Source organism: Diplotaxodon limnothrissa, linkage group LG15 (genome assembly GCF_057381915.1).
Source record: "Diplotaxodon limnothrissa isolate DT_005_m linkage group LG15, D_limnothrissa_male_GT1.1, whole genome shotgun sequence".
Lineage (NCBI taxonomy): Eukaryota > Metazoa > Chordata > Actinopteri > Cichliformes > Cichlidae > Diplotaxodon > Diplotaxodon limnothrissa.
This window is the reverse complement of record NC_140610.1, coordinates 41186766-41206663: the sequence shown is the minus strand read 5'-3', so window position 1 is coordinate 41206663 and position 19898 is coordinate 41186766. Positions and strand designations below refer to the sequence as shown.

General features: G+C 40.7%; 4 protein-coding genes across 4 annotated transcripts; 1 reads left to right on the top strand and 3 right to left on the bottom strand.

Annotated features, from left to right (window-relative positions):
• Positions 1–150: 150 nt before the first annotated feature.
• On the bottom strand, positions 151–4558 carry spata1 (spermatogenesis associated 1). Its single transcript, XM_085373322.1, has 12 exons — positions 4499–4558; positions 4263–4369; positions 3739–3856; positions 3496–3549; positions 2991–3390; positions 2195–2360; positions 2055–2115; positions 1809–1920; positions 1612–1737; positions 1312–1487; positions 436–534; positions 151–306 (listed from the first exon to the last, which is right to left on the bottom strand). Exons 1-12 carry the CDS (start codon positions 4556–4558, stop codon positions 151–153), a joined length of 1635 nt encoding a protein of 544 aa, XP_085229448.1.
• An 856-nt stretch (positions 4559–5414) lies between these two features.
• On the top strand, positions 5415–6924 carry LOC146618017 (guanine nucleotide-binding protein G(I)/G(S)/G(O) subunit gamma-5). The gene is made up of 3 exons (XM_085372014.1): positions 5415–5603; positions 5747–5898; positions 6668–6924. Exons 1-2 carry the CDS (start codon positions 5523–5525, stop codon positions 5870–5872), a joined length of 207 nt encoding a protein of 68 aa, XP_085228140.1. The 5' UTR covers positions 5415–5522; the 3' UTR covers positions 5873–5898; positions 6668–6924.
• Positions 6925–6971: 47 nt separating this feature from the next.
• On the bottom strand, positions 6972–11740 carry rpf1 (ribosome production factor 1 homolog). The gene is made up of 9 exons (XM_085372466.1): positions 11438–11740; positions 10564–10620; positions 10097–10177; positions 9916–10011; positions 9374–9527; positions 9131–9213; positions 7957–8138; positions 7736–7862; positions 6972–7537 (listed from the first exon to the last, which is right to left on the bottom strand). The coding sequence occupies exons 1-9, from the start codon at positions 11663–11665 to the stop codon at positions 7496–7498; spliced, it is 1050 nt and encodes a 349-aa protein (XP_085228592.1). The 5' UTR covers positions 11666–11740; the 3' UTR covers positions 6972–7495.
• Positions 11741–14752: 3012 nt separating this feature from the next.
• Positions 14753–17445, bottom strand: LOC146618015 (deoxyribonuclease-2-alpha-like). Its single transcript, XM_085373348.1, has 7 exons — positions 17428–17445; positions 16237–16334; positions 15997–16159; positions 15821–15902; positions 15573–15731; positions 15299–15490; positions 14753–15126 (listed from the first exon to the last, which is right to left on the bottom strand). The coding sequence occupies exons 1-7, from the start codon at positions 17443–17445 to the stop codon at positions 14753–14755; spliced, it is 1086 nt and encodes a 361-aa protein (XP_085229474.1).
• Between the last annotated feature and the right edge of the window lie 2453 nt (positions 17446–19898).

The following is a 19898-nucleotide window of genomic DNA, read 5'->3' as shown; positions in this document are numbered from 1 at the left end:
TCTCAGCACATCAGAGTTTACATCATCTGAGAAACCCAAACTTAAATTGACATTATAAAACAATGCAAACTATTTTGGTCCAATCAAATAACATAACTAATTAGAAAGATGCATTCAAGTCCAAAATAATTAAACCAGAAAACGGGTTTTTCACGTGCAGTTTATTCTGAACTGGGCAGCGCTGCTCTGGACTTGTGCTCCGTGCCGTGGAGTATTTCCCATCAGGCCGGGATGAGATGACTGACTCTTCTTCTGAGCCAGCTCAGCCTTCAGGGCTCTGAGCTCAGTGGCCGCCTGTTTTCTCAACTAGAAAAACATTCATAGGAAACACAAGAAAATGAGCTCTGCTGTGCGCCGTGATTAGATGATTTTATTGATGATATGTCTCTTGACCAACCAGCTCAGGTATTTTAACAGTTTTCATACATCACTTACCTTTATCTCCGTCACCAGCTTCATCTTGCCATCTTCTACCTTCCTCTTCAGGTTGTCAATCTCGTGGCTCTCAGTCATGATCTGAATGATGAGCTCATTCTGTAAGGGATAGTCCGTCATTAAGTTTATGGGTGGAAAACTGTTTATGGGTGAGTGGCCATTTGAATTAGATACACCTGTTCAACTACCCGTTAACACAAATATCCAAATCAGCCAATCATATGGCAGAAACGGTGCGTTTAGGCATGTAAGCAAGGTCGAAATGAGCTGCTGAAATTCAAACTGAGCGTCAGAATAGGGAAAAAAGATGATTTATCATTTACTACCTGACTGCTGGTAGAAAGACAAATTATTTCAACTATTATATGCTTGGTTGAAGGCTACAGCAGCAAGAACGCCACACTGGCTGCCGCTCCTGAGGGACGCTGAGGCTACACCAAAATGGAACCATTAGACGATTGGAAAAGTTTTGCCTGGTCTGATTCAACTCTATTTCTGCTGCAACGCTCGGATGGTAGGGTCAGAAACTGGCCCCTGTTAGTACCATTTCATCATTTTTTAAACACCACGGCCTAGCCGAGTGTTGTTTTTGGGATGTGATGGAACAGGAAATTCAAATCCTGGATGTGCAGCCAATAAATCTGCAGAACTGTGAATATGAACCAAAATCTCTGAGGAACGTTTCCTGCATCTCGTTGAATCTGTGCATAAAGAATTAAAGCAGTTCTGAAAGCAAAAGAGGGTCCAGCCCAGAACTAGCAAGGTGTAAGTAACGACTGGTTCATTGTACAGACCTGAAACTGAGCCACTGAGACTTTAATATTAATACTGAAGATGCATTTAAAAAAAGAAGGGAATCGTGTGGTTAGATTGTACCTTCATGGAGGATCTTCCTTGGTGTCTGGGCTTTGCTCTGTTATCTCGGGCCTGCAGCTGATGCAGGACTTTGTTGTAAAACGTCTCCAGTTCTTGTCTCAAGTTTCTCAAGTTCTCGTCCAATGGCGCTGTGGCCTTCTTGGCTTCAAAATATTTCTTTTTCCAGCTGTCACGTGCTTTATGTTAAAAGGACGGAGACAAATTGGTTAACAACTTCAACAAAAAAAAAGTTTCACTAAATTGTTAGCGCTTTAACTCAGATTGGGGAATAATTAAAAACCTCTGGTGACTGGTGCTGACCTTGGTTCCTGCGGTGTCTGTTCTGGGCTAACAAGTCTTTCCCCTTTCGCAGCAGCTCTTGTCGCGTCCTCTCCATCTGCTTTCTCTCCTCCCGTACCAGCTTGATTTCACTGATTAGTTCTTCCCCTTTTAAATAAAAAGCCCGTCAGTTGTACTAATAACAATCAGCATAAAGCCTGCAGATACGTCCGGCTTACTGTTTGTGTGAAGGACTGGAGAAGCAGCCGTTTCATGGGTGACTGTGGCCAAGTCTAAACCTGAAGGTGGTGATACGGCAGGCTGAGACAACGGAGCTAGGCTTTCTGACAGCTTCACAGAAAAACAGAAGATTATCCTGCAAAGTGTTTTTCTTTTGTGGATCCATGTTTTACAAAGAGCACTGAAAAGGAGACGATCATGTAACCAAGATATACTTTGTGTTTTTTCTAAATGTCACACGTTACCCTGGCTGTTCGATTGTTTCTGATGGACTTCAGCGCGTGTTCCACTTTTGATTTCCCAACCCTGAAAAACACACACAAGTAGTTTCAGTCGTGTCCATGGAGTAAGAAGTTTTTAGGTCAGTATGCTGGCTGCTCGGTACCCGTCTGTTAGGGAGAAGCCTGAATCTCTGTCCTCCAGGGACTCCGCCACTCCTGAATGTCTGGCTGCTCTGTTTCCTCTTTGGTTATGTTTCTTCTTTCTGCAGGTTTCTTCTTTCTCTGGCAATTCCTTCACCTGAGCTGAATCAGCCACACACTGCTGGAAATCTGTAAGCAGAAAAACCTGCATCTGTCTTTTCTAAGAGTTTCAGCAAATAGACATTTTATTGCATCAAATACAAGACGACGACTTCTTCTTTTGGCTGCTCCTTCTAGGTGTCACCACAGCGACTCATATTTCACCCTAGCATCCTCTTCTGTTACACAAACCCTCTGCACGTCCTCCTTCACTACATCCATGAACTTTCTCCGAGGTCTTCCTCTTTTCCTCCTTTCTAGTTGCTCCATATTGCACATTCTTTGTCCCATATATCAACTCTCCCTCCTCTGCGCATATCCAAACCATTTTAGCTTTGCCTTTCTAACGTTGTCTCCAAACTGCTCAATCTGGGATGTCCCACTAATGTATTCATTTCTAATCTTGTCCATCTTTCACTCTTGCTTTCATTGTTCTGTCACAAATGGCGCTTGTCTCCACCCACTCCACCCTGTTTGCACTCTCTTCTTCACCTCTCTTGTGCACCGTCTATTATTTTGGATGGTTGGGCTCAGGTATTTAAACTCCTCCACCTTCACTATCTCTACTCGTAACTTCACTCTTACACCTTTCTCCCTCTCATTCACATGTTTTCTGTCTTGCTTCAACTGACTTTCATGCCTCATTTCTCCAGAGCATACCTCCACCTCTGCAGCCTTGCAGTTGGGGTGTGTGCAAAGCAAGCTGGGGTGCCCTTTGCTTTTGCCCTCGAAAACACTCCTGCTCTGCTCTCCTGATGGAGGAGAGAGTTTCACCTTCCTTCTCCCCGCCTCCTTCTGAAGAGCTGTAGCTCCTATCATCCCCTTCTTCCTCCTCTTCTTCTAGCCGGTGTGTGGGAGGTGGCTGATGGGAATACTGGGGGATATGGGGGAATTTGGTGGGCTCCTTTGTTCCTGTTGCCCGGCTGCACGTTTTGGGAGGGTGGTAATAGATCTGGTGGTCTGGGGAGGTGCTGGTGGTGTCAGGGGTGAGAGACCGGGAGCAAACGCTGCTGTCATTCTCCACAGCGGGCAGCAAGTAAAGCTCCGGCTGCGTGGCCTGCTGACAGGTGACAACAACGTGTTACTGGAACCAACCCACTACATAAAGAGAAGCATCATCCGATTAAATGTTTAGATTTAAGTATCCAACACTGACTCTACGCACATAGGGTGGGGCGAACACTTTCACTTTCAGGTCTTGCTCCTGTTTGCTTTTGACCTGCAGCAGACAAGAATTTGGAAGCTGTAAAAGGCACGGCAGTAAAAAGTGTGTTCCCCACTCGCCCGCACACACGTTTTACACCCTTTACTCTGAGCAGTAAACTGTCTGTGCAGTTTCTCTCTATTGTGTGTCTGGTGAAATACAATCAGCTCTACAAAAGAGCACTAAACAGCCAGCTGCACTCACCAGCGCCAGACTGCGCCCCACACATTTAAGGAAGGAGAATTTGTTGACGCTCCTCTGTGCACCAAGGAGAGCGCCCAGCTCACTTCTAAGCGTTTTCAGGGTAACATCAGGATAAACCCTAAGGTCACAGAAAAGGAGAGGTGGTGTCCACGTTAAAAAAAGAATGATAGTCAGGATTGTTCAAGAAAAAAGCTACATGTCACCTATCGAGTGCTCAAATAAATTTGACTTATCAAGTTTAAAAAGCAAAATGACACGTTCAGCAACTGTAATACTGTAATTTTTCAACTGAGACTTGGAAAGATTGTATCATTGCAACACTTTTAAAGCACTGAACAATGTTAAAGCAGTCTGACACTGTTATCAGACAATTATGTTACTGAATTTCCTAAGGACAAAGCCTAAGTAATACAACATATCTCAGTATCTTTTATGTGTCTGCACAGTGGAGTGCAGTCCAGAAGTGTTAAACAATCCTTATCTTGAGTTTTCTATATTAAAACAAACATTTGCGGCAGTTTCACCTGATGAAGCCGGCTGATATGAAGCTCTCTGTGGCTTCAGCAGGGACTTTATTGAGCTTCACATTCCACTGGTCAGCTGGCACAAACAGCACATGGAGCTCCAGAAGCTGCACACGAATGCAAACATGATAACACGGTCCGTTTGCATCATCAGGCATGTGTCTGCTTGCTTGAAAAAAATAATTTTGTCATTTTATTTCATCCTTAAAAAGAAAAAAAGAAAGAAAAGAAAATACCTTGCAGCTGTGAGGTCTCCTGTCCTCTGTATATCTCGCTGACGCGCAAGACAGCTCCATCAGAGAAGGAACAGAAACACTGGAAGATTTCTGCTCTTGTGCTCTGAAGGCGTGCACTGCTAAGTTCCAGTCTGTAGTAATCAAACACCCTCAGTTGTCCAGTGAAGTTTCTTTTATGAGAGTGCCAGCAGTGGTTGCTCTGCAGCGGATCATAGCTGCAGAGGAAAAAAAACATGAAGCCGCTAATCTGCGATGACCACTGCGGGCGCAATTTCATCTGTATTTTCACTCTTTAGGGTTAATTATATATATATATATATATATATATATATATATATATATATATACACACATATACACATATATGTATATATACTCTTTCCGCGCGCGCGCGCGCGTGTATATATATATATATATATATATATATATATATATATATATATATATATATATATATATATATATATATATATATACACACACATATATGTATATATACTCTTTCCGCGCGCGCGCGCGCGCGTGTGTATATATATATATATATATATATATATATATATATATATATACGCGCGCGCGCGGAAAGAGTATGGAAGCGTTTCCAACACCAGGGGGCGGAATTTGCATTTATCTGGCGCTCCTTTCTGGTATATGTGGGAGTTGTAATTTTTAAAACTTAAATTGAACTTTTGTTGTGGGTGATTATCAGAGAAACCGTCTGGAAATGCATAACAAAGGCGATGATTATATGCTTTATGAATCTCGTTTTCACTAATACAGTTTTCAAAGTAACGAAAAACTATTCTACTGTGAGGTTTCTATTGTTTACAAAACAGTGAAGTAAAGAGATCGAAAAGTTGACATTTTCGAACTTCACGCGAAGGCAGCAGTACTTGACACGCCTTTATACAAAACCGGAAGCTCGTTGTTGATGAAGTAGTTAGCAAGTGAGCTAGCAACAACCAATTTTCTAGGTAAAACTTTTAAATTCGTCGCTTAAAGCCTTAAAACGTTCAACTCAGCGATGTCTGGATCGACCAACGTCGTAGCAATGAAGAAAGTGGTCCAACAGTTACGCCTTGAAGCTGGCATTAACAGAGTTAAGGTAACGGTTAAAATCGCTACGTTACTATTGTAGGGCGTGTACTGTTTCTCTGTCGTCTGTTAAAGGAGTCTCTCTTCATTTGAATAGCGATTGTAGTTGTAGTTGCACAGCAGTAGCTTGCCTCAACTATTTCCCAACCACAGGTGTCCCAGGCCGCTGCAGACTTGCAGCAGTTCTGCCTCCAGAACGCCCAACAGGACCCTCTGCTCACCGGCATGTCGTCCAGCAACAACCCCTTCAGACCGCAGAAAGTCTGCTCCTTCCTATAGCACCAACAGGCCGACCCTCCGCCTGTGTGAGTACAGCTGGTTCTCAGGCTGCCTCTTTTTTTGTACGATTAAAATAACCTCAAGTTCTGTGGAGAATCCATAAAGTACGTTTTGATGTTTTATACGGCCAAGAGACATAACGTTGAGTAATAGCAACAAGTTACGAAACTGAAACCAGTACAAAATGCACTTTCTTAAAAAGTAGTCTAATTTTAAAAGATTAACATCAAACGCTTATAATTCAATGGTAGTTTAAAATTAACTCTTACATAAAATATCAGTTATTAACTATTTCCAGTCAGCTTGTCGAGGCTGCTCTACTGAAAATCATCAGTTACAGTGCTCGGACTCGCACCTTTAATTTCTAGACTTTTCTCACCTGTGAAGTTCAGGTAGAGCTTTAACATCACTCACGGTCAGTTTTTCTAAAATCATTTATAAGCAGGTCAGAGTGGTTTAACTTTGCTTTTGCAGTAATGCTTATAAAATACTGTGCATTTCTGCATTGTTTACATGCTTTGCCGCCTGCTTTATAGGGAAAACAAACTTTTCACACCCTCAGCCTAAATGCTGTGGCCCCTGTAATTTGCCTTTTGTCCCATCTCTCTCTGAATGCCCTGAGCCTTGTTCTGTTAAAAGGGAGTTCTTTATTACCACTGTCGCCAAGTGCTTGCTCATACAGGGTGTGTTTTTAGGGTCTTTACAATATAAATCACCTTGAGACCACTGTTGACGTGAGTTGGTGCTGTATGAATAAAATTTTTGCATGACTAATGATCGTAAACATTTCTGCAGGTGTTGGACATTGTGGTGCTTTGTGGAACGGCGTTTCAGGATCAGGATCCTGCATCATGGACTGGAATCGACTCAGGAGCGTTAGGGAACTTGGGCCAAACGACTGACTTTTTTTGTTTGTTTTTTTTAACTTTTGCCTTTTATCAAATCTAACGTGGAAACCTTTCCAAGTGGTTTTAGCACAAATGCGTCTTAAGCTATTTGCATAGAACTAACCCATACTAACATGTGCCTTTTGAAATGTGTATTTTTCATGCCTGAACAAAAATAAATACCTTTATTCACAACTTAAAGACACAGTAAATGTTTTATTAGAATAACAATATACACACGTATTATCCAAGATGATTTTTGAGAATCCTGTTGAATACAGAAGCATCTGCACTGTGCTCATGTGTTAAATATAAACAATTTGACCACCTGCAGTCACACAATGCACTTTATTCAAAGCTCCTTCTGTCAGTCGCACAAACCAGGATGGACCAGGTGTATGTTTGCATATATGTGGTCAGAGCAGGTCACATTTTTAAAGCTTTTAACACACAAGCAGCATTTACAGAGAAGCAGGATACTGCATGTCTTCTCGGGCATTTCACGGTCCAACAGAAAATGTGTCCAACAATTAGACTCAGCCCTTTGATGTCCATGAGTAGGTCATGTTACAATAAAGAGTGGAAATGATACTTTTAAGGGAAATTTGAGCTGTTGTTGAAGATTTAACAGTTGCCAGGGCATTGTAAAGTCAATCTCAGCAAGTCCACAAACAGCTGAAGTATCTTGGATAACAGACGATCATTCCCATCTGACCAGGAAAAGAGTTTTATTTTCTCAAAGCTGGAACTTTCGCCTGCAGGCTTCCATCTCATGACGCTGAAATCAAAAAAAGATATTTAAGCTTGTGTGACAAAAACATTTCTTTTAATCTTCCACAATTAAATGTTGAACTAGACTGTAATAACACGACTGGCAAAGTAGAAACTAACAGCAAATAGGTTGCTTAAAGGCAAATGTGCACGTGGCTTGATGACAGTTTTACTGCAAAAACAACCATCTGTGAGGATGACTCACCTTCATCACCCACTCGTACTCTCCGTACTTTGAGTCGAACGTGCCTTTTTGTAGAGATCGGAGTTTGAGGGTGAAGCGTGGTCCCAGCTCCTGAATACCAACTTTCTTCTCATTCTTGAAGATGTACCTTTCACAGATATTTTTAGAGATTTATTTAGCCTTCTAAATTTAAGATTTAAAACAGACGCATGTGTTAGTGTAGAAGGTTGAAAAATATTTACCTGTGAAATCTGAAAAAGATGAAGTCTCGCTGGTTGTGGAAGGTGGCGACCTGTCTGCCAACGAAGTGTGGCTCTTGTGGGAAAAGAGCTGCGAACAGACGGCCGATGGTGTGCCCCAAACGAGTGGTGAAATTGTTGAGGATCACCTCTGGGTAGTGTTCAGTTGGATTTTTGCCTCGTCTCTGTGGGACAAAGAAAAGGAGCCAGATGATCTCAAATGACTAAACTTCAAGAAAGCGTGTCCCAGTGTTTGGAGTAACATACAGAAGCAAAGAGGAAATACCCCCTCGTTCAGTTTCACCTCTTCAACCTATTAAGTATAAAACATGATAAAAATAACTTAGACTGTACCAGGTTGTAAAGTTATTTTAATATAACCTCAAATGAACAACACACGTCATAATACAATGTGTTGGTTTTTTTCTTTTTAAAGAAACCAAAATGCAGAAGCAGTGTGTGAAACACCGCGTGCACCACATGATTCAGTGTCTTTTAGCAGCAGTAACATGAGGTATGTATTTCTACATGACTTTATGAGTCTCACGTCATTGTGGAGTTCATACTTGTTCAGTCTTTTTCTAACTGGACTGTTTTGGACTTCAAATGTTTTACTAACCGAGGCCTGCAGTCTGAAATGTAGCTTTTGGCTTTTTTGCAGTGAGTCTGAGCATCGCACAGTCTGACCTTGCAGTGAATTTGCTGCGATGTCACTTTCCTGGGAAGACTTTGAACCGTGCTGAACGTTTCTATTTGTGAATAATCTTTCTCACAGCAGAATGACGGACTTGTATAGTCCTTCCAAAAGTCTCGGGCAGCAACAATTTCTTCTTTAAGGTCACTGTTGATGTGTTTTGGCATTGTGTTAACACACATCTAAATGCTTCTCCTTTTATAGGAGTGCCCACGCTGACTATTGATCAGTTAATCAAGTGCATTTTATCAGCTGCACCTGCCTGCAGGTAACTTAACCCCTGTACAAACAGTACACGGAGTAATATTACGTGCTGTTCTTCATCTGAGATTTTATCTCCTGCTGAAGACCAGATTAAATTTTTACTATGTCCTGATGTAAAACCTCAGAATTGAAAGAGGGTGTACTTTCCTTTTCACGTGTTTATAGTATAGGTGAGAAAGTAGGATCATTTTGAAAAAGAGTTTGGACTTATCATCTTGCCTTCATCTCCTTGCGTAGTCGAACACTGCTGACTTTGAAGTGTGCAGTCGGCCCGTCAGGTAAGTGACAGAGAACCATGCCATCTTTAATTAATGGTTAAGGATCTCGGCATTAGAAAACAGCTGAGTGCATCAAAGATTTCCATGGTTTGTGCAACTTTCATAATTATCAGCAGTATTTGGTCAAAATGAGACTTTTGACCAAAGAAAGAACTAGAGCTTGCACAGCTGCCTTTAAGGATACTGGGCACTTGTCGATCCTCATTGATGACCATGAGATAGGTGAAGTTCCTGGCGACGCACTGCGGTATGATCCTCTTCAGGGCCAAACCTCTTCTGTAGTACACGTGGGCATTTGGGATGACTGTGGCCAGCTGCTCGCAAAACCTCACCGTCCTCTGCAAGACACAAATCAGATGATGTGGCACAAATCACTGTGCGTTCAACACTTGAGGTGGAAGAGTGGTTAGCACCAAGAAGGCTGCCAACTATTATTAACTACTATGACAGTAAATCCTATTTTAGTGCAGAAATTAAACTGTAACAACAAAACCAGCTTCAAACGCTTACACAAAAGCTAAAAGTAAGCTTGTAGCTTCTGTTCTGCTCGATTTTGTAACAAAGTCAAGAATATTCAAATATGTAAAGAGATTTTTAGAAAATTCTTTGTTCTGCATAATATTCAAATGATCCAAAATTTACCAGCAAATTATAATTTTTCAGATTCTGCATATTTAATGATAAAAGAATAATAAAAATGACTGTAATGACAGCAGGAGCCCTCACCCCTCTGGGCCTGTCTGATGTTGTGATGAGCACTTTAGGATTTGTCAGCCCGTTGAAGTAGGCGGAGAATTCATCAGTCCCCTCGTCAAAAGCAATCTGTATATAACGTACACAAACATATGCAACTTAATCCAAATTCAGAAATAAAGATAACAATAATCTGATGAAGCCCAGTTCATACCTCCTCATCCTCTGGGTCGACTGTTGTCTCGTCATACACCCTCTGGTTTTCTATTGTTTTGGGGACCTCCTTTGGTGGTGCCTACATTGGAGACAGAATAAAATAAAGTACAAATAATAAATATTACAGCTGTTGCCTTATTTTATCCTTTCACTCTCTGTCACTGCTGTCTAAGCATAGAAGCCCAGATCTCCCTCTTTCCTGCCATCTCCTCAAATTCTTCCGGGGGGACACAGAGGCATTCCCAAGCCAAAACATAATCTATCCAGCATATCCTGGGTCTGCCCCCCAGCCCCTCCCAGTAGGACATGCTTCACCAACTGCTTCCTTTTAATTTGGAGGACTAGTGGCTCTAATCTGAGCCCCTCTTTACCATCAAATCCCCACGACAGCAATTTATTGGTAGAATTAACACATCCATCATAAAACACAGTCATAAGTGAAGAACAAACAAAGAGAAGACTCACCTTATCACCTAAAGCTTCACGTTCTTTTCTTCTCTTTTTCCTCAGCTGCATCTTTTGCTGAAATACAAATTTAGAAGTTAATAGATCTTCAAGGAGGTTTTCAAAGTTAATAAAGTGATTTATCGATTACTCCTGCTAGAACTGATCTGGATAAGCAGTGATGTTTTAAATAAAATTATAGATGTACCTTTTTCTGTGTGTCACAACTAGTAAACCTGGCCATTTGTTACCTCACATAAAATTTATTGTGATTCCATACAAGTATCATCAGAAGATGCACCGGATTATAACATAAATAACAGTATTTAAAAAAACTAAAAACTCTAAAGGCCTCACAATACTGACACAAAATAAATAGGTAACTAGATATTTACCAGCCTACTCTTAAGTTATTAACATTAACAGGTGTGCTTAATATTTATGGATGCAATGATTATGGTCCAACTTTAATATCAGCAAATGCTGATCCTAATGATTTTTGTTTGGCTGTTTTCCCTCATAAATAGAAGAACAAGAAGACCCACCCTGACTATACTTCACTTTAATGAAATATGGTGAGTGGTGAGTTAAGCAGCACATAAGGAGTCAGAGTCTAAATAAACTGGACCCAAGCAAAACAAGCAGCCTAACGACAGACGTAACATGTTGACGTTTAATGAAAAAACACGTGCTAAAACGAGACATTGATATTTTTATGTTGATCACTGTATTCTATTGTATTCTCTTACATTAACAGTTCTACTGAAACACACTGGAGTTTTGCTGACGTAAAACGGTGCCGTTTTAACGCCCCGCTGTACCTAATAAACTGGCACGTGAGTGTCCCAAGTACCGGAAGCTCCCCCCATTACCAGCCATGACCCAGTATCGGTACCTTTCTCTTCTCCTGCTTGAGTTTCATGAACATGAAGTGTCTTCGCTGTTTATTCTTGATTTCTGACACACTGAAGGCGGGAGGAAAGGCAACAGCCAGCTCGCTCTTCACCATCTTCTTCTCCTCCCCCGCGCTGCCTTCCCCATCAACCTCCGCGCTCTTCTTCTTCGCTTTCTTGCCCCTCTTCCCTTTGCCGTCCTGACTTGTTGAGACCTCTGTAATGTCCATCTTGTATCTGCTGTCTGTTTTGGCTTGTTTCTCACGTGTGTGTACTGGAAGCAGCAGCCCCGTTCGCGTATTCACTTCCGGTGGGACAGGAAGTGGCCGAATGAAGACTCGGTGAAGAACAAGTGTGACCTCTAGTGGTGAGGAGGAGACAGAGTCCCACTGTAAAGTAGGGAAATAGAGCAGAACCTAAACACAGCCGTTTTTTGCAATACCCCAGCTTTATGTAATGTTCTGTCATAAACCCTCCTGATACTCGTCCTCCGACTCCACCCTGCCTACACGCTCTCAATTTCACCTCTCCTGTGCACTGTCCATGGCTTTTTTTGACCCCAGTTATTCAAACCTCTAGTCCTATCATCTTCACTGTTAACACCCGTCTCTGTCTGGCTTCTACTGGCTATCACTCCTCTGCTCTCCAGAACATACCCCCACCTCTCCAGGCTTTCATCCATCTACTTCATACTCTCACTGCAGAACACAATGTCATCTGTGAGCATCACAGTCTACAGAGACTCCTGCCTGACCTCACCTGGCCATCCATCCATCCCCACTGCAAACAAGAAGATGCTCGGAGACGATCCCTGACGTAATCCAAACCCTTGCTTCAGAATCAGAATCAGAATCAGAAAGGGTTTTATTGCCAAATGTTGAGCAGGTTTGCAACATTAGGAAATTGCTGCGGTGCACAGCGCAGCAATGTGCACCGTTTCTCGGTGCTCCACTGTTCCTCGGTGTTCCTCATACAGTATCACACCAGATCATATGCTTTCTACAGATTCACAAAAACATCACATGGCTCTTTCTACACACTTCATCCTCAGCACTCTCAAACCAAACATTTAATCTGTAGCTCTCTTTCTCAACATGAAGCCATGCTGCTGTTCCTTCAAGAACTCTTTCTCGTATCTTCTGATATGGCTCATGATCTTTATACCTTTGTAGTTGCTACGTCTCCACTCATCACTGTTGTTTCTTGGAAAGCTGTTATAAATGACTTGTTGACCTATAATCTGTCAACCATATCTCTTATGAATGATATCAAGTCATTTAGAGCCAGAAAAAAACTTCCTTAAAGGAGTTGGAAGCTGTAATCAGTGTAATCTGTAATCTTTTTTATCCAGGTAAAAAGTCTCATTGAGATTAAAAATGTATTTTTTCAGGAGTGAACTGGCCAACAAGGCAGGAGAAGTCACAACATAAACTCACAATCCTGTAAAGACAATTTAAGTGGCTAAAAAAGACTGAATTGATTTTTTTTTGTTAGAGCAGGTAGAGGCTTAAAAATAAATAATAACATACTCTACTATGTTTTTCTGCTTCTTTAAATAAACCCATACATTTGAAAATTCATAGATAACAATAATTATATTTTAGCATCAGAAATATAATTTCAGTTAAAGATCTAGCTCATAGTTAATCATTACAGAAACATACAAATGTTTTTGTAATTACAAAAACTCTTAATTTAGGGAAGCTGTGGCATAAACCTTACATTAGGTGGGGGCACAAATAAGAACTGCTGCAAATGCCAGATATGGCTCGATGGCACGCCAGTAAATGAGGGCATCTAAACTGAAAGCTCAAAACCGGTGAAATGACAGTGAAACTGTGCCTGTTCATATCAGTGATGAAGGTCTAACCATCACCTTCAGGACTAAAGGAGGAAGAGGAGGCTGTGATCATTTGACAGCTTAAATACAATTAAACAAAGCCAGAAAGAGACAACACGAGTTTATCTGCACCAGGAACCACAGAAGTGATCATTAACACATCAGCACATTTAATTTGAGTATTTTCTTTAGTGTTTCTCAGTGAAAACGAGTGAACACAAAGTTGCATTTATGAGGAATAATATTATATTTGTGATTCAACAAATACAATATTACAATATTGTCCTACATCTTTAATCACCTGCCTAAAAATTGAAATTATACTATATGGATATAATAGCACAGTTTATAATAATTATAGTAATGTAGGTCTTTAAAATTAAGCATGATAGTGTGACATGTGGTGTGAACAGGAAGCTGTGGTGTGGGCAAGGACTGATCATGTTATTTTAAAAAGCCACTTCCTGGAGCGTTAACATTAAAAAATGCAATTAAGACACTTTATGGTAAACTTCAGAAATAAGACCTTCCATTATTTTTGTCAGTTTTTGCAGTGTTAAAAAAAGAAATGTTTTTCTTTTGTTTACCTCAGCTCCAATGACAAGGTGTTTTGCATTTAACACACCGCATCACAAAAATGAACAAGCTGGAAAGATTCTGGAAATTAATCTACAGGTGCAACATTTTGGTGCCACAGAAACAGCTGAAAGCTGAAAACCTGTTGCAAGCAGACGCTGCCAAAGAGGACAAGAACTGCATTTTTACATAGGAGGCGAGTGGAAGTTGCTCAGTGTCAAAAACCAAAAAATATAAATGAAAAAGTATAAAATAGACATGCACAGACAAGCAAAGCCACAAACACCGTACTATCTGGCATTCCTCCTGTCCTTCCACTGGAACGTCAACATGCAGGGTTCAGGGTGTACAAAAGGCTTTTCAATGTGTGGAGCTGCAGCAAGAGCTTGGTTTGCACAGCTGGCAATAAGTTCCAAGTGAGCATTAAATCATTCACATTTAATTCATTTAGTTTGAAGTAATGGTGCACGGAGGACACTGCAGAGGACCCTGAGGTCGAAACTGTTTTTCTACCAGATACAGAAGTTTGTGTAATAAAATCAAGTTTTTAATAGTCCATCGATTTTTCTTAATAATGATAATGCCTTTATTTATATAGCACCTATCAAAACAAAGTTACAAAGCGCTTCACAGGACATGATAGGAAATAAAAACAAAACTTAATAAGAGATTAAAAAAATGAAACAACATGATCGAGACATTTAAAAACTCTGATTGCTGCATTTTGGTCCAGTCGTGCGAACAATGAAGGGACAAAAGCAGGCACTCTGTAACCATCTCTGGATTTCTTTTAGAAACAAACTGAACCTAAAGCTGCACGAGTCAAGACTGAACAGCTGAGCTGATGTGCTTATTTAAACGGAGGTTTTTATAATATTGGTCCAACACTCGGGTTGTTCCTTCACAGCTCTCGTCTACCAACAGAGCGTGGATCTTTACATGGTTCAAAACTGCGTATCAGTCCATAGAAAGCTATCCCAACTACTCTGTCATTAGTGCATATTGCTCCTCCACCTCTTTTCATCTGACTCTCCTCTCGGTTCATATCAGCGATGCAGATCCAATCACCGTCCTCAGTCACGCACCACTTTGAGTGATCCACAGTATCACTGAAGGCCTTCCTGTTTGGAAGCTTTACTTCTTTCACGTTGTACACATGGTTAGGGATGCTTGAACTGCAGTTAGAAGGCAGACCGCGATTGTGGTGCATCTTTCCCCAGCTCTTAACATACAGATTCCCCCTAATGTTTTTTGTAACAAGACCAGAGTAAAGATCTGCAATAGTATGGAAAACAAAACAGGAAAACAACACTATTAAGAGTGCGCTCTGCCCGTACTGTGGAGAGTACAGTGTGTTTTACTGTCAATCTACAGGGTCTTATGTTTGTGATCAATACAACATGAATTCATCCCTCCTGAAATATGTCTTCTTTCTGAAAACACTTACCATCACCAAAGCGTGTGTATTTTGCAAAGCTGATGAAGTTACGGCCGCGTGAAGAAGTCAGCGTCGCCTGACTAAACCAGGGTTCCTTTTTCGGGTAGCAGTCTCGCTGTGCCACACACCGCAGCTCATTGTGAAAGGTTGTTGGGATTTCAGAGTCATACGAATAAGCATGGATGTACTTGAGCTGCACTCCTAAGAATTCAGATACAAGTTGTTAAAGTGCACTTTCACTAGTTCTACGAAACTGATTTGAGCTGTTTACCTGTTGACATACCTATTTCTTTGAACTGCTTATACGGGTAAGTCACGCACATAAATGCTTGAGCGTTTGCATTTCCATTATCAGGCCAGAAGGCTTTACTGCGATATACTGGAAATTTGGGTGTACTGTGTGAAAGCCAAACTCCAGACGTTTTGTCCAACAACACAACTCCTGTAGAAAGTCAGAAACACAAACTGAGCTTTGCTACATTTGGGTCTTTCAGACAGAGGACGCGTCAGCTGAGACAATGTTGTGCCCACCTTTACTGTGACCAAACGATGGAGGAGCAACATACGGCTTTGGAGGCTGGTCGCTGTAGAGCATGTATCCAAAGCCTTCGATCTGGATAGACGAGCAACACCACAACAACTCTGAAATGGTATTCAGATTATTCACTGTGCCATGCTAGTGAGACATATATCCTATAAAACCTCACCTTTCTGTCATAGAAGTCAAAAAGAGGTCTCAGGGTGTTTGCGAGAGTGCCAGAATCACTGTTGATGTTCTCTTGGCTGAGTATCCATCCGTTGGTGCTCTCATCCATGTAAAAGTATGACAATCCAAGTTTATCCTCATTGGGACGCTTGTACAAAATATACCTAAAGAATGTAGATGAAGATGTTTTCTTATGCATTTACATTAAACCCATTGGCAGAAATTCAAAATGTCTACAAACCAGTCAACTTCGTCTCCTCTGTCATTCCTGCATTTTACCGCTGAGTCACACCCCTGAAAAAGGATCCCAACACTCAAGAGGAATCCCATCACACTGGTCTGAAACAGTCAAACATAACCGTTGCTAGAACCACAAAAACAGGAGGCTGTCTGCATTCAACAACACCGTCACAAAGCAGAAGGTCTTTAATACAGTGTAACACAATTAAAGCCACCAGTGAACCTGCAGCTTCTGTTTAAACACTGATGAACTTTATCTGACTGACATAAACTTATGTCAGTTACGTCTTTACTTCTGCAAACCCTGCGAGCTACTTTAGACAGACGACTTAAGTTGCACCACTTACCACACATGTAACACGTCTCTGCTCACATCATTTACCAAACACAGCCTCCCAGCGTGGCAGCCTATGAAGTTACAAATTTTCCGTTTCTCCTTCTGACATTTCTGCCCCCCCAACACGCTTTAGTTTATAAAATGGTGAAAGATGTATCAGTTCATCACAGCGGCAATACAACTCAAGATCTACCTCAATCATTCAGTTTCGAGTAACACAATATAGACTCTAAACATCTCTAAATATGAACAGGGTTTACAGTCTTATCTGGAAAACTTGTCATCACGTGACCTAATCTGTGTTTGTTTTATGAACGCTGCATTATCAGGTTTTCTGTTGTGATCCCACACATCCTCACTTTCTTATTGTAGCTATATGTTGGACGCTATAAGTAAAGATCCTTGATGTAAACAATCTGTAAGTGTGTAAGACTTCTGCATTTCTGTCAAGCCACTTCCTCAGCTTACAAGAGGTCAGTCGTCCACTACTGAAAAATATATTTGCAAGTCAAACACACCATGGACATTGTATTATAATGCCAATAATGCCAAATCATGCAGCAGTATAAAATAGTTTGTTGCATTTTATAATAGCATGCTTATTGGTGGGTGTAATCTAGGGTCATGATAAATGCATCAATACTAGTTTCATGTGGTAATATTCTGTTCACATTGTGTTTGATAAGCTATGACACACGGTACTCATGTACTGTGTTTTTATACACAGGATAACTATGCATTTACTTTGTGTTCAGCCTGTTTATGTAAATAGATCATCTCAGTATTATGCAACACACCCGGGTCAGTTGTTATTATTTGTAGAATATATTTTGAAATATGTAAACATTTACTTACATATCTACTTGTTTCCATTTTCCTTCTCAGTGAGCTTTAGATGTGTTTCACAAAGCTGCTTTGTCACATCTACTGCTAACTGAAACCGTCACCCATATCTGCATTCGATGTGTCAGCAACAACTTCCTTGTTGCTCAAAGCCGTCACCATAGATCTTCCTTTTTTGTTTTTTACAATGTTGCCATGCCTGTTTGACCAGGTGACGCTGTCACGAGGCTTTGTGCCGTCTGAGCCCTGCATGTTCCAGTTTGACTTGCTTTTTGAAAGAATATATATGTGACTTTGTTTTTCTTATGTTTCTGAGAAAGTGTAGTCATTGTGAAACTGATGCATGGTTTAGCACAATCTCAATTACTGCAACCACATGGCAACATTTTAAGCATCCAGATCCTCAATCAGTTAACAAAATTGTTTGCTGCGCTCTTAGAACCAGTTTTCTCATGCACATAGTGTACATGTAGAAATATTTCAGAGTCAGGTGAAAAAGAAAGTTCAGTTCAAGTAAAAAACGGACTTAGACCCTTAGCTTGTCTTATCATTACATAAATACAATTTGAGATGAACAAGAACATTTTTTATTGAACTAAAACAAAACCAGAATTCGGAAACAGCGTGCAAAAAAAATAATTCTCCACCTTTACCAGCAATAAGTTGACATAATCATTTTCTGTATGACTTTATCAGTCTTTCACGTCACTGTGGAGTCATTTTAACCCACTTTTCTTTACAACATTTCCTCAGTTCACTGAGGTTTGTGGGCATTTGTTGCACAGCTTTCTCAAAGTCACGCCACAGTATTTCAGTCAGGTTGACTGCCTGGATTGAGATTTGGCCACCGTGATTTATTTATTTATTTTTACACTCATTCTGTTCTTGATTTGCTGCTTTGAATATGGTTGTTGTCCTGTTGCATCACCCGATCTCAACCTAGTCCAAGCTGTCAGGCAGACGACCTCAGACCTTCATCGTCCACTCGGTGACTGGAAGAAGCCCAGATCCTGTCATCACCTGTCTACCTCCATGCTTGATAGGTGACATGATCTGTTTGTGCTGATATGCTATGTTTGGTTTTTGCCAAAAATGGCGCTGTGCATTATGGACAAACATGTCCACTTTGGCCTTGTCTGTCCAAAGGACACTGTTCTAGAAGTCTTGTGGTTTATTCAGAGGCAACATTGTAAAGCTAAGCTGTTCAGTTCAGAGAGAAAAGGCTTTTTCTTTTTCTAAGCAACAAAACGACTGAATGTATAACTTGTATTCATGGCTTGCTGAGCAAGCACGGCTTGTTTTCTAACTGTGCTGCCATGAACTTTAAAAATCTGCCATGGTAACCGAGGCCTGTAGAGCAGGAGATGTAGCTCACGAGTGTTTTGCAGTTTCTCTGCGCACTGAACAGTCTGACCTTGGGGTGAATTTGCTTCGATATCCACTGTTGGGAAGATTGTCAGCTGTCTTAAACATTTTCCATTTTCTCACTGTATAATTTCTCATATCTCTTCCCAGATTGATGAGCAGAAACATTTGCTTCTCTATCATTGCTGATGTTTTCTTTCTTGCCATTATGTTACCTGATCTTACCTTCTTAACTCCTATGAAAGCATTGAGAGCATACTGAGTTCTTCATTTGCTGTTTCTGCATTTTGACTTAGTTTTCTTCACCTTTGTTCATTTGACACTGTATTAACTTAATTTTAAGACCTGCTGAGGACCAGATGTGTTTTTTAAATATGCCCCTGATAAACAAAAGCTTGTTGTTGAAAGAGGCTGTACTCTCCTTTTCACACGACTGTCTATAATACATATTACTTATTGCACTTTACTGGATTTTAGTTGTACTCTTTCTTCTCTACTGCCTGCTCTAGTTTGCATGAGTAGTATCGAATTGTAGATAGTCGGAAAATCATTTGAATGAATTGTATGAGTCACCTGGTCTGGCCAGTAGGTGACACTATTTACCCCAAACACTAAACGCACACACAGTTACAGGCCAAGTGCCTCTTCAGTGGAAATAGAAACTGAACAAACATGATGATGACTACTCCAGAGGCACCAAATAAAACAAAATAAAATAAAATAGATTCCATTAGACTACATGTACCTCAGTCTCACTGAGCAGTAGACCAGATTTTAATGTTGTCAGTCTTTATTATGTTGCACATCATACTACAACATATGGTTCCATATATTTATTGCAGAACTTATAAAACGTAAAAACAACTTCAAATATGTAGCATCATAACACAAGTGCACACACTGTGCTAAAATAATATGAATACAAACACCCAAAGATTCAAAAGAAAATTACAAAACCTTTTATCTGTAGCACTAATAGTGTTATAGTTTCATCTCTGCTGGATGAAAGGAAGCGACATAGATCAATGATTTTGTCTCTTGCTCCTTTTGTAAAAGGAACAAGACATTGTGCAGACATTGTGCAGACATGGTTGTTTAAACACACAGCCGCTGACATC

Excerpts from the sequence above, each read along its gene's own strand:
- LOC146618015 (XM_085373348.1), bottom strand. Across the intron at positions 16,160-16,236 it reads AGAGGAGACGAAGTTGACTG|GTATATTTTGTACAAGCGTC; the intron begins GTTTGTAGACAT and ends TACATTCTTTAG. Across the intron at positions 15,732-15,820 it reads ATCGTTTGGTCACAGTAAAG|GAGTTGTGTTGTTGGACAAA; the intron begins GTGGGCACAACA and ends GACTTTCTACAG.
- spata1 (XM_085373322.1), bottom strand. The coding sequence starts at position 4,558 with ATGGAGCTGTCTTGCGCGTCAGCGAGATATACAGAGGACAGGAGACCT. Across the intron at positions 3,550-3,738 it reads TGGGGCGCAGTCTGGCGCTG|GTCAAAAGCAAACAGGAGCA; the intron begins GTGAGTGCAGCT and ends TGTCTGCTGCAG. Across the intron at positions 2,116-2,194 it reads GGCTTCTCCCTAACAGACGG|GGTTGGGAAATCAAAAGTGG; the intron begins GTACCGAGCAGC and ends TGTGTTTTTCAG.
- rpf1 (XM_085372466.1), bottom strand. The coding sequence starts at position 11,665 with ATGGACATTACAGAGGTCTCAACAAGTCAGGACGGCAAAGGGAAGAGG. Across the intron at positions 10,012-10,096 it reads TCGACCCAGAGGATGAGGAG|ATTGCTTTTGACGAGGGGAC; the intron begins GTATGAACTGGG and ends CGTTATATACAG. Across the intron at positions 7,863-7,956 it reads ATCTTTTTCAGATTTCACAG|GTACATCTTCAAGAATGAGA; the intron begins GTAAATATTTTT and ends TATCTGTGAAAG.
- LOC146618017 (XM_085372014.1), top strand. The coding sequence starts at position 5,523 with ATGTCTGGATCGACCAACGTCGTAGCAATGAAGAAAGTGGTCCAACAG. Across the intron at positions 5,604-5,746 it reads CTGGCATTAACAGAGTTAAG|GTGTCCCAGGCCGCTGCAGA; the intron begins GTAACGGTTAAA and ends TCCCAACCACAG.